The sequence below is a fragment of the Ahaetulla prasina genome, chromosome 1, assembly GCF_028640845.1.
Source record: "Ahaetulla prasina isolate Xishuangbanna chromosome 1, ASM2864084v1, whole genome shotgun sequence".
In the NCBI taxonomy this organism is placed as follows: domain Eukaryota; kingdom Metazoa; phylum Chordata; class Lepidosauria; order Squamata; family Colubridae; genus Ahaetulla; species Ahaetulla prasina.
In genome coordinates this window covers 369,374,119-369,386,899 of record NC_080539.1, presented here as the reverse complement: position 1 = coordinate 369,386,899, position 12,781 = coordinate 369,374,119, and the positions used below count along the sequence as shown (strand labels likewise).

Here is a 12,781-nt window from a genome sequence, read left to right as displayed (position 1 = left end):
CACTTTAGCAACAGAAATGTTGGACTACACTGTGGTCGTAAGTTGAGGACTACCTGTACGAATAGTAGTTTTACCAGTATTTATTTATTTATTTAGTGTAGGGCATAGCATACATGGACTAGCAATACATATCAACATTTAATCCAGATTAACAGAACCCAATGCAGTATAAATGTTAAAAAGATCTATGCTCCAATATCAACCGCCTAGATGAATATGAATGTTCTTATAATATTAATAACTTGAGATTTCTAGTTACAATGATATAAGAAACCTAGTTCTTTACATGTCAGTAATCAATTAATGAGATTACCGTCAGCCAGGCAGTGCCGTTTGGCGACACCCAGGGGAAGGGCCTTCTCTGTGGGGGCTCCCACCCTCTGGAACGAACTCCCTCCAGGACTTCGTCAACTTCCGGACCTCCGAACCTTCCGCCGCGAGCTTAAAACACATTTATTCATCTGCGCAGGACTGGATTAGATTTTAAATTTATATTGGTTTTAATGGGTTTTATTATATATACTGTTCTTTTTAATTATTTGGCTAAGTGGAATAAGTTTTTTAATTGATATTTTATTCTGTATTTATATGTACCTTTTTATTTGCCTGTGAACCGCCCTGAGTCCCTAGGGAGATAGGGCGGTATACAAATGCGAAAATAAATAAATAAATAAATAAATAAGATAAGGAAATTCAAATTTGGTGGTATTTGAAAACGCTTTGTTCATTTAGTGGCACTTTATTCTTTATCTACCAAGTCTCTTTACATCTTTTTTTTATTTCTTTTATGCTACTGTTTCTTTAAATGTAATAAGTACAGATAGTCCTTGACTTACGACCACAGTTAAGCCCAAATTTTCTGTTACTAAGCGAGACGGTTAAGTGAATTTTGCTCCATTTCACAACCTTTCTTGCCACAGTTGTTAAGTGAATCCCTGCAGTTAAGTTACGAACACGGTTGTTAAGTGAATCTGGCTTCCCCACTGACTTTGCTCGTCGGAAGGTCGCAAAAGAAGGAATCACGTGACTGTGATTATGTGTGGGGTGACTAGAGATTATAATTTAGGAATTATTTTGGATTATGATTGTTAGTTTTGATACCCTGCATTTTGTTCTGGGAAGTCGGGGTGGGGGGAAAGGGGGAGGGAATTGGGGGTTGAGGGTAGAGGATGGAGTGATGGTTAATGTACAGGGATTATTGAAGATGCATAAATATAATTAATGTAGGGTCGGGTCTGCCCAGTTACCATTTTAGAACGGTGGGGAGGGAGAAAAGAGGAGAGAGTAGGAGGTAGGAAAGAGGAGAAGAGGAAGGAAGAGGGGTAGAAGAGGGAGAAGGAAGGTGTAGGGTGGAGGGAGGAGAGGATGTAGATAAGAGAAGGAGAGGAAGGTCTGGAAAGTAGAAGAAGGTAGAAGAGGGAAGAGTGTTAAAAAGGGGGGTGGTGACTGGGCAAGCCCGACTAATTGTATATAACTGTACATTGGATGAGCTGTTGGATATGATTGTAAAAATAAAACTTTTTTATGAAAAAAAAAAAAAGGAAGGTCGCAAAAGGGGGATCCCTTGACCCCGGGGCACTGCGACTGTCATAAATATGAGTCAGTTGCCAAGTCTGAATTTTGATCACCTGACCCAGGGGGATACTGCAATGATTACGTGTGAAAAACGGTCACGAATTACTATATGCAGCGCTGTTGCAACTTCCAACGCTCACGAAGTGAACTGTTGTAAGTTGAGGACTACCTGTTCTCCTCAAGGGCACCAGGTTTGAAAGAGAAGAGAAAGGATAGAAAGAAGAAAAATGATAGAAAGAAGAGAAAGAAAGAAAGAAGAGAATGATAGAAAGAAGAGAAAGGATAGAAAGAAGAGACAGAAAGAAGAGAAAGGAGAGAAAGAAAGAAGAGAAAGGATAGAAAGAAGAGATAGCCAGAAAGAAGAGAAAAATAGAAAGAAGAGAAATGATAGAAAGAAGAGGAAGAAGAGGAAGATAGAAAGAAGAGATAGAAAGAAGAGAAAGAACAGAAAGAAGAGAAAGACAGAAAGAAGAGAAAGGATAGAAAGAAGAGAATGATAGAAAGAAGAGAAAGAAGAGAAATGATAGAAAAAAGAGAATGATAGAAAGAAGAAAAAACAGAAAGAAGAGAAAGGATAGAAAGAGGAGAATGATAGAAAGAAAAAGGATAGAAAGAAGAGAAAAATAGAAAGAAGAGAAAGAAAGAAGAGAAAGGATAGAAAGAAGAGAATGATAGAAAGAAGAGAAAGGATAGAAAGAAGAGAATGATAGAAAGAAGAGAAAGAAGAGAAATGATAGAAAAAAGAGAATGATAGAAAGAAGAAAAAAACAAAGAGAAAGGATAGAAAGAGGAGAATGATAGAAAGAAGAGAAAGGATAGAAAGAAGAGATAGAAAGAAGAGAAAGAAAGAAGAGAATGATAGAAAGAAGAGAAAGGATAGAAAGGATAGAAAGAAGAGAAAGGATAGAAAGAAGAGATAGAAAGAAGAGAATGAGAGAAAGAACAGAAAGAACAGAAAAAAGAGAAAGACAGAAAGAAGAGAATGATAGAAAGAAGAGAAAGAAGAGAAATGATAGAAAGAAGAAAAACAAAGAAGAGAAAGGATAGAAAGAAGAGAATGATAGAAAAAAGAGAAAGGATAGAAAGGATAGAAAGAAGAGAAAGATAGAAAGAAGAGAAAGGATAGAAAGAAGAGATAGAAAGAAGAGAATGAGAGAAAGAACAGAAAGAAGAGAAAGACAGAAAGAAGAGAAAGGATAGAAAGAAGAGAAAGATAGAAGAAGATGCCTTCTGTCTCACCTCGAATGACCTTCACGTTGAACCGGAGTCGCCGCAAAGCTTCTTCTGCGTTGAAGTTACATTTCACCAATTCGTAGAGGGCCTGCGGGAGATAGAATCGCACAGGGAGGCGGGTGATCAGAAAAGCAACTCTGGCTACGGGGACAAGAAAGAAGCTGCTGGGAAACAGGAACCTGAGCAGGGAAAGGGGACGGGAAGAAGCAGCGAGACCTTCTCGTTGTCTGTCACCCTGCACAAAGACTATGGGGTAACAATGGCTGAGGAGGGACCCAGCTCAGCTGCAGCGCGTTATGAAGAAACGTGGGCAAGAAAACAACCAAGTTCAGGGTGCACCAAGGACCCCCAACGTTGTTCTCCTCCATGTTCTCCTCCAATCCTCCTCCATGTCCTCCTCTTCCACCTCCTCCTCTCCTTCTTCATGTCCTCTAAAGGATAGAAAGAGAGAAAGAAGAGAGAATGTCCTCCACCTCCTCCTCCTCCTCTCCATGTCGTCTACCACCACCTTCTCCTCCATGTCCTGCTTCTCCACCTCCTCCTCCTCCTCCTCCTCCTCCATGGCCTCCACCTCCTCCTCCATGTCCTCCACCTCCTCTCCTTCTCCATGTCCTCCTCTTCCACCTCCTCCTCTCCTTCTTCATGTTCTCCACCTCCACCTCCTCCTCCTCTCCATGTCCTCTACCTCCACCTTCTCCTCCATGTCCTGCTTCTCCCTCTCCTCCTCTCCATGTCCTCCTCTCCATGTCCTCCACCTCCATCCCTCCTCCATGTTCTCCACTTCCTCTCCTCCTCCTCCTCTCCATGTCCTCCACCTCCACTTCCTCCTCCATGGCCACCTCCTCCACCTCCTCCTCCTCCTCCTCCTCTCCATGTCCTCCACCTCCTCCTCCTCCTCTCCATGTCGTCTACCGCCACCTTCTCCTCCATGTCCTGCTTCTCCACCTCCTCCTCCTCCTCCCCTCCTCCTTCTCAATGACCTCCATCCCTCCTCAGTCGGTCCACCTCCCCTCCTCCTCCATCGCCTCCTTCTCCACCACCTCCTCCTCCTCTCTATGGCCTCCTCCTCCATGTCCTGCTTCTCCACCTCCTCTCCTCTCCTCCTCCTCCTCAATGTCCTCCACCTCCAACCCCTCCTCCATGGCCTCCTCCTCCTTCTCCACCACCTCTTCCTCCTCTCCATGTTCTCCACCTCCACCTCTCCTCCTCCATGTCCTATTCCTCCACCTCCCACTCCCTTCTAGCGCTGATATCTTTGGGTAATGAAACATCTGCATGAAAACAACCAAGCTCAGAGAGCACCAAGGATCCCTCCATTGGCATCGTGATACCCGATGCCGGAGACCTTGACATCTTGGCAGGGCTTGGAAACATCCTTCTCTGCAAGAGAAGGGAATATATGTAGCTCAGGGTTAATCTGTGTAGTCCTTGGTGCTCTGTGAGCTGGTTTATCTTTTTTTTTTTTTTACTTTCCACTACCCAATTAAGTAACATCTTCCTCAGCTAAACACCTGCCAATTTTAGCATCGAATAGCTAAAGCTTTCTCTGACCTGGGCATGTCTTTTGCACAAATGTAAGTTAAGAATCACTGTTAGGGCGGAAACACCTTCGCAGACCGGCTAATCTTTTTTTTTTTTGGTTGCTGTAGTATCCTTCTCTACTGAGGGGAGGTTTGATAATTTTTAAATTACTGTATTTTTCGGCATATAGCACACACTTTTTTCCCGTCTGAGAGGGTGAAAATTTGGGTGTGTCTTATATACCGGATGTAGCCAAAAACGCGAGGCACGGAGGAGGCGATGGTCTATGGCAGGGATCTGCAAACTTGGCTCTTTTAAGACTTGTGGACTTCAACTCCCAGCTTTGCTGGCTGAGGAACTCTGGGAGTTGAAGTCCGCAAGTCTTAAAAGAGCCAAGTTTGCAGACCCCTGGTCTATGGCAATCCCTGCAGCCTGGAACAGCTGACTGGGGGTATTCCGGGAGGCCGATCCACCTGCCAATCAGCTGCTCGTGCTGAATCAGGCTGCAATAATGTGCTGAAGCTGACCTGGCTGTTTTGCTATTTGCTGCAAGGACTTGTCAGAGTTCGCAGCAGCAAGCAAAACACAAGCAGAGGAGAGGAGTTTCAGTTTCAGAGATCAGCACAGCATGCAGCTTTAGAACAATTGACCTAAGCCACGCCCAGGCTCCTTGCGGTCTCCTTCCTTGTTGCTCACACAGCAAATACTGTTTCAGTTTCCAAACAGTCTCACATGCCGACAGGACGCTAGCCAGATGAATGCTGGTAGGCAGAGGCAGAATTTTTTTTTTCTTATTTTCCTCCCGCAAAACTAAGGTGCGTCTTATACTCCAGAGCGCCTTATGCTCCGAAAAATACGGTAACTCATTCATTAATCTTCCTACCGTTCATTAGCATTTTTCTTGCAGCAACCTCACTCCCTCGTGATGGAGGATCCTTAGCCACACAGCAACTCACTTGTTCGTTATCCTTCACCATCTCTCCATCGGGGAGCCTGGCGTTGGAGACTTCCTCCCATCTCCTCTTGATGGCTCGGAAGAGGAATTCTTCCACCTCCCTCTCCGGAAGGATATTTGGGTCCCACAGCAACTGGTCATCGTTTTCATAGACTAGGTGAAAAAAGAAAGAGTCAGTGAGTGAATGTGTGTGTGTGAGAGAGAGAGAGACAGGGAGAGGGAGAGGGAGAGAAAGAGAGAGACTAAACCCAGACTTTAGTGTAGAGGTTAAAGTCCTGGCCTAGAAACCAGGAGATTGTGAGTTCTAATCCCACTTTAAGCATGAAAGCTGGTTGGGTGATGCCAGGCCAATCACAAGAGGCGGTGAGTTCTAGTTCCACCATAGGCATGAAAATCGGCATTTTGGGATCAATTACCAGGAGACTATGAATTCTAATCCCATCTTAGGTATGGAAGTCGGCTGGATGACTTTGGGCCAATCACCAGGAGACCGTGAGTTCTAGTCCCACCTTAGGCATGAAAGGTGGGTGACTTTGGTCCAATCAGCAGGAGATTGGGAGTCTGGTTCCACCTTAGGCACGAAAGCCAACTGGGTGACTTTGGGCCAATCACCAGGAGACAGTGAGTTCTAGTTTCGCCTTAGGCATGAAAGCTGACTGGGTAACTTTGGTCCAATCAGCAGGAGACTGGGAGTCTGGTTCCGCCTTAGGCATGAAAGCCGATTGGGTGACTTTGGGCCAATCACCAGCAGACAGTGAGTTCTAGTTTCGCCTTAGGCATGAAAGCTGACTGGGTGACTTTGGACCAGTCCTTTTCTCTTAGCCCAACCTAACTCACAGGATTGTTGTGGGGAAAACAGGAGGAGGAAGGAGTATTAGGTCTGTTTACTGCCTTGAGTTATTTATAAGGTAAAAAAGGAGGGATAAAAATCAAATAAATAAGGAAATAAGCAAGCAAGAATTTCCCCATTCCCATTACAAGGAATCTAGGGAACTGGGCTAAACTAAACTCAGTCCTAGGGCCTAGTTGCACACGTGACAACTGTGAGACCAATGTTCTGCTTGCACACATCATAATTGTGTGATTAACGTTCAACACTTTTAACTCTGATGTGAGAACCTCAATGAAAAACTCAAATAGTTTTGTAAAGAGGAAGACAAAGTGTTCAAGCAACACGGCTTGTTCCTTTCATCGTCTGCAAAACACGGCAAATTTTCACTCCTGCCCGCCCCCCCGAAGGCTATTTCTTTGCTTTTCCAAAACTCCGAAATCCTCAGCTGGTATTGTCCAAGGACAGCCCGATTTGCACAGTTCCTGGCCCCGAAGGTTAACTTCTAGGAAGAGAGATTAAAGACACCCATACAGCGCTGCTGAAGGCTAAAACAACAAGGCTCCACGTGAGAAAAATTACTCACCTTTTTCGCCCTGCCGGTTCAAGTGCAAGAGGGGGACCACGGCCTGGTACTGAGGTCCCACCATGATCTCCTAAAGGAGGGGGGGGGTTTAAAAAAAAAGTATAGATATTATAAACGGAAGGACGCCATCTTTGAGGGCTGAGCAGCTAAATTCCATCTGCAAAAGGGACACCTTGACTGAAACCTCTGCCTAAGAAGCTTCAATGGTATAGGTCCATGATGGCGAACCTATGGCACGCGTGCCACAGGTGGCATGTGTAGCCATATTAGTGGGCACACGAACTCGGCTCTGGCACATGTGTGTGCCGGCCGGCTGATTTTTGGGCCTTTTGGGCCCACCAGAAGTAGGGAAACAGGCTTTTTCCTGCCCTCCGGAGGGCGTTGGGGTAGGTGGGGGTGGGGTGGGGAAGGCCTGTTTTTCTCCCTCACCTAGCTCCAGAGCCTCTCTAGGAGGCTGGGAAGGGCAAAAATGGCCCATTTGCCAACTTCCAGTGAGACTGGAAGTTGGCAAACGGGCCGTTTTCGGCTTCTGGAGGACCTCCGGGGTGGCGTGGGGAAGGGCATTTTCGCCCTCCCCATACTCCTAGAGTGGTCCTGGAGCCAGGTGAGAGAGAAAAATGGGCCTACCAGGCCATCACGTGCCGGGAGCGGTGTGTGTGTGTGTGTCATGCGTGCATGCACGGGAGCGAGGCACATAGAATTATGGGTGTGGGCACGCGCGTGCGCGACCCTCCCACCCCCCTGGCATGCAATGGTAAAAAAGTTAGCCGTTGCTGGTATAGGTAATCCTCAACTTACAACCGCAATTGAGCCCTAAATTTCTGTTGCTAAGCAAGTTGTTGTTAGTTGCAAAGTCGTGTCCGACTCATCGCGACCCCATGGACAACGTTCCTCCAGGCCTTCCTGTCCTCTACCATCCTCTGGAGTCCATTTAAACTCACGCCTATTGCTTCAGTGACTCCATCCAGCCACCTCGTTCTCTGCCGTCCCCTTCTTCTTTTGCCCTTGCTAAGCAAGGCAGCTGTTAAACAAGCTTTGTCCCATTTTAGGACCTTTGTTGCCCCTGTTGTTACGCAAATCACGGCAGTTGTTAAGGGAATCGTGTAGTTTTTAAGAGAATCTGGGGTCAACCCTGAAGCTGGCCTAACTGTGGCCATTTTCTGCCTTCTAGGCTTTCCTACGAGAGTTTAGTTTTCACATTGCTTCAGGGCTGAGACAGCCTGGAGCTGAGGGGCAGGGAGGGGGGATGGGTATAGAGATAGCTGGGGTGCTGTAGCCGAAATAAAACCCTTCCCCTGGGAATCAAGGACATTTCAGTCAAGAGCCGAGGTGGCGCAGTGGCTAGAGTGCAGCCCTGCAGGCTACTTCAGCCGACTGCTAGCTACAGTTTGGCAGTTCGAATCCCACCAGGCTCAAGGTTGACTCAGCCTTCCATCCTTTTCCGAGGTTGGTAAAAATGAGGCCCCAGATTGTTGGGGGCCAGAGGCTGACTCTGTAAACCGCTTAGAGAGGGCTGTAAAAACACTGCGAAGCGGTATATAAGTCTAAGTGCTGAGGCTATTGCTATTTCTGCAGGTGTTCAGAAGGTGGAGACTGAAGTCACCTAGCAACTGGATTGTATGCTGACTGGATCATGTGACTGGTGAATTTTGGGGGAGGGGGGAGAGACAAACTTCTATTTTAATCGGGGGCAAAACTGGCGGGAACTCAAGAGCTGGTTTTCCACCAAGCTTGTGCCAATACGGTACGTCCCAATAAACCAGGGGTGTCCAAACTTGGCAACTTTAAGACTTGTGGACTTCAACTCCCAGAATTCCCAGGTCTGTAAAACGAAGACCCAGATTGTTGGAAGGGCAAGATGCTGACCCTGTAAACCACTTAAGAGAGGTCTGTAAAGCATCGCGAAGCGGTATATAAGTCTAAGTGCTATTGCTACTCTGATAAGCAAAGTCACTGGGGAAGCCAGATTCACTTAATGACCGTGTTACTATCTTAAAATAAAATATTTGCAGATCCCTCGCATCCTGGACATAAACTGTTTCAACTCCTACCCTCAAAACGACGCTATAGAGCACTGCACACCAGAACAACTAGACACAAGAACAGTTTTTTCCCGAAGGCCATCACTCTGCTAAACAAATAATTCCCTCAACACTGTCAAACTATTTACTAAATCTGCACTACTATTAATCTTCTCATAGTTCCCATCACCAATCTCTTTCCACTTATGACTGTATGACTATAACTTGTTGCTGGCAATCCTTATGATTTATATTGATATATTGATCATCAATTGTGTTGTAAATGTTGTACCTTGATGAACATATCTTTTCTTTTATGTACACTGAGAGCATATGAACCAAGACAAATTCCTTGTGTGTCCAATCACACTTGGCCAATAAAAAATTCTATTCTATTCTATTAACAACTGCAGTGATTCACTTAATAACAGAGGCAAGACAGGTTGTAAAATGGGGCAAAATTCACTTAACAAATGTCTCACTTAATAACAGAAATTTTGGGCTCAGTTGTGGCCGGACGTCGAGGACTACCTGTGATACAGACTTCCAACCCTAAGCATAGTCAGAAATCACCTTGCTCCGAAAAGGGGAACTTAAATCATGTGCTATCACTTACAGGATTTCCACTGTGACCATCCATGAATAGAATAGAATAGAATAGAATAGAATAGAATAGAATAGAATAGAATAGAACAGAACAGAACAGAACAGAACAGAACAAAGAACAGGAGGAATAGAATAGAATAGAACAGAATTAGAATAGAGAATAGAATAATCTATGTTATAAAATAATAATATATAGAAAATAGAACAGAACAGAACACAGAATAGAATTAGAATAGAATAGAACAGAACACAGAATAGAATAAAATAGAACAGAACACAGAATAGAATTAGAATAGAATAGAATAGAGTAACAGAGTTGGAAGGGACCTTGGAGGTCTTCTAGTCCATCCCCCTACTTAGGCAGGAAACCCTACACCACTTCAGACAAATGGTTGTCCAAAATCTTCTTAAAAACTTCCAGTGTTGCAGCATTCACAACCTCTGGAGGCAAGTTGTTCCACTGATTAATTGTTCTAATTGTCAGGAAATTTCTCCTGTCTCTTTTACGGCTTCCTTCTGAGCTACCTGGGGATACCTGGCTATCGGCTGTCAGGAACAGAGTGTCGAGATAGATCGACCTCCTAAGCCAACTTCTGATGGCTCCTGAAAACACGAACAGCTTGAGCTTCGAATCTTCTGCGTCTGAGTCTGAGCCTGAGCCAGAAAGCAGAATGTGCTAATGAGGGAGGACAATTATGGGATGCCAGAGCCTTACCTTCTTGCAGTCATTAGGAGCGATGGAATCTTCTTCGGAGTCTTCAGCTGAGAAGGAAGCACAAGGGGAGGAACAAGGAGCCTTGTCTCCGTCTGCCACGAAATTAGCTTGGGGGAAAAAAAAGACAAGATGACCTCTTTCCGCTTTAAATTGAGAAAATTGGTGGGTTTTTTTTTTTTGGGGTGGTGGTCCTTGGTGGTCTCTGAGCTTGGTTGCTTTTTTTTTTTCACAGATGTTTCTTTTTTTTTAATTGAAAAAGTTTTACAAAATTTCCCCCCCTTTCCCCCCTCCCTTCACAAACTCCCCCCCCCCGACTTCAAGGAACAAACACAAGGTATAGTAAAAATAAAACAAACATATACTAAAAAAATTTCCTTCCTAACTGAATTATACTCCTACAATTCTCATCAATTCCTAACCTCCCCCATAACAATTAGAAATGATACACCCTAATCATTCAAAGGCAGTCTGATAACTCTTAGTCTGATATCTGTTTTGAATATAGTCAATCCATTTTTTCCATTCATTTAAATATCTTTCTTGCGTATTGTCTTGCAAAAAGTTTGAGATTTTTGCCATCTCAGCCAAATTGGCAACTTTCAATATCCATTCTCCTATTGTAGGTACTTCTTTTTTCTTCCAATACTGTCCTATCAGTAATCTTGCCGCTGTTATTTGATTTAAAATCAGTTTAGTCTCAATTACTGTACAATCCGTGATAATTCCTAGCAAAAAAACTTGCGGCAGGAACTTTATCTTCTTTTTCAAAACGTTTTGTAGAATCCACCAAATTCTTATCCAAAAAGCCTTAATATTTTTACAAGTCCACCAAATATGAAAATATGTAGCGTCATCACAATTACATCTCCGACATTTTGCTTGCATATCTGGATTTTTTCCCGAAGGCCATCACTCTGCTAAACAAATAATTCCATCAACACTGTCAGACTATTTACTGAATCTGCACTACTATTAATCTTCTCATAGTTCCCATCACCAATCTCTTTCCACTTATGACTATATGACTATAACTTGTTGCTGGCGATCCTTATGATTTATATTGATATATTGACCATCAATTGTGTTGTAAATGTTGTACCTTGATGAACGCATCTTTTCTTTTATGTACACTGAGAGCATATGCACCAAGACAAATTCCTTGTGTGTCCAATCACACTTGGCCAATAAATTCTATTCAATACATACACGATAGTTTCTTAGGATCTAAATGCCATCTGTAAAACATTTTATAAAAATTTCTGTGCCTGTGTAAATTTAACATTTCTAACCCAATTTTTCCCCCAAGTTTCCAATAATATTGGCTCCTGAAAATTTTGTGCCCACATTTTTTTCCACAGATGTTTCATGAGCCAACTAGGTAACATCATCGAGGCTAGAAGCGAGTGAGGTTTGCACGGGAGCTGAGAACAAATCTTACTGCTTCCTAGCACTGATGTTACCCAGTTGGGTTATGAAATGTCTGCAGGAAAACAACCAAGCTCCGAGACCACCAAGGGCCTCACAGTTCAGTCCTGAGCTACACGTTCGGTTTTGCCGACAATAAAGCAGAGAACAAGCAGAGGAGACTTAGCAACTGTTCTAAAGCAGATTAGCACAATTTGGAGACAAATGGGATAATTATTTTGTCTACTGGGCCTCTGGTGGCGCAACAGGCTAATGCAGCCTATTATTAACAGCAACTGCTTGCAATATTGCAGGTTCAAGTCCCACCAGGCCCAAGGTTGACTCAGCCTTCCATCCTTTATAAGGTAGGTAAAATGAGGACCCAGATTGTTGGGGGCAATAAAAGTTGACTTTGTATATAATATACAAATGGATGAAGACTATTGCTTGACATAGTGTAAGCCGCCCTGAGTCTTCGGAGAAGGGCGGGATATAAATGCCAAAAAAAAAAAAAAAGTCACAGATATCGACTCTCTTTAGGTAGATATTATCTCTGATTTTTTATCTTGATTCAGTCAGTTTGTAACTTGATGTCTCTTCCAATATTTTTAGCCCTTGATTCTGTAACAGTTCTATAGCTCAGGGGTCTCCAACCCTGGTCCCTTTAAGACTTGTGGACTTCAACTCCCAAAAGTACCTCAGCCAGCAAAGTCTTAAAGGGACCAAGGTTGGAGACCCCTGCTATAGCTATTCTATAGCTAACCATATTTGTATGCAGCTTTTATGTTTTAATATTTTATTTGCAGATTGCATGCAGAGTTGCTCTGGGAAGGAAATGGGCTGTTTCTAACACATGCACATACAAACACGCACAACATACACACAAACACACCCAAAATTGCAAGCAGCTGTAATATTTTCAGCTACATCCTAGAACAGGGGTCTCCAACCTTGGTCCCTTTAAGACTTGTGGACTTCAACTCCCAGAGTTCCTCAGCCAGCTTTGCTTTGCTGGCTGAGGGAATCTGGGAGTTGAAGTCCACAAGTCTTAAAGGGACCAAGGTTGGAGACCCCTGTCCTAGAATATAGAATATTCTACATACAGACATATATTGAATAAACCCTATAAAAAGGCGGATGAAGAAGTATGTATCCAAAGCGTTCATCGTTTTTCTTTTATTAAAAAAAAAAAGAGAGTATGCATCTCACTTTTAAAGCTTCCTCAACCCCAAATTTGCAAATTCCCATCCAACCGGCACACTGGTTGGATATTCCTTGAAAAAGTGGTCCAACCCTCCTTCAGAAAATGTTGAGAAAACTTGTCAGCGCCGTTTCT

The 12,781-nt window shown here is 43.7% G+C and overlaps 1 protein-coding gene across 1 annotated transcript in view; it reads right to left on the bottom strand.

Annotated features, from left to right (window-relative positions):
* MIER2 (MIER family member 2) overlaps window positions 1-12,781 on the bottom strand; it is a 100,475-nt gene that overhangs the window by 23,392 nt on the left and 64,302 nt on the right. The window contains exons 6-9 of the mRNA XM_058163564.1: window positions 10,042-10,148; window positions 6,700-6,769; window positions 5,286-5,437; window positions 2,815-2,896 (exon numbers count right to left, since the gene is read on the bottom strand). Of these exons, the coding sequence (XP_058019547.1) occupies window positions 2,815-2,896; window positions 5,286-5,437; window positions 6,700-6,769; window positions 10,042-10,148 (411 nt within the window). The remainder of the gene's footprint in view (window positions 1-2,814; window positions 2,897-5,285; window positions 5,438-6,699; window positions 6,770-10,041; window positions 10,149-12,781) is intronic.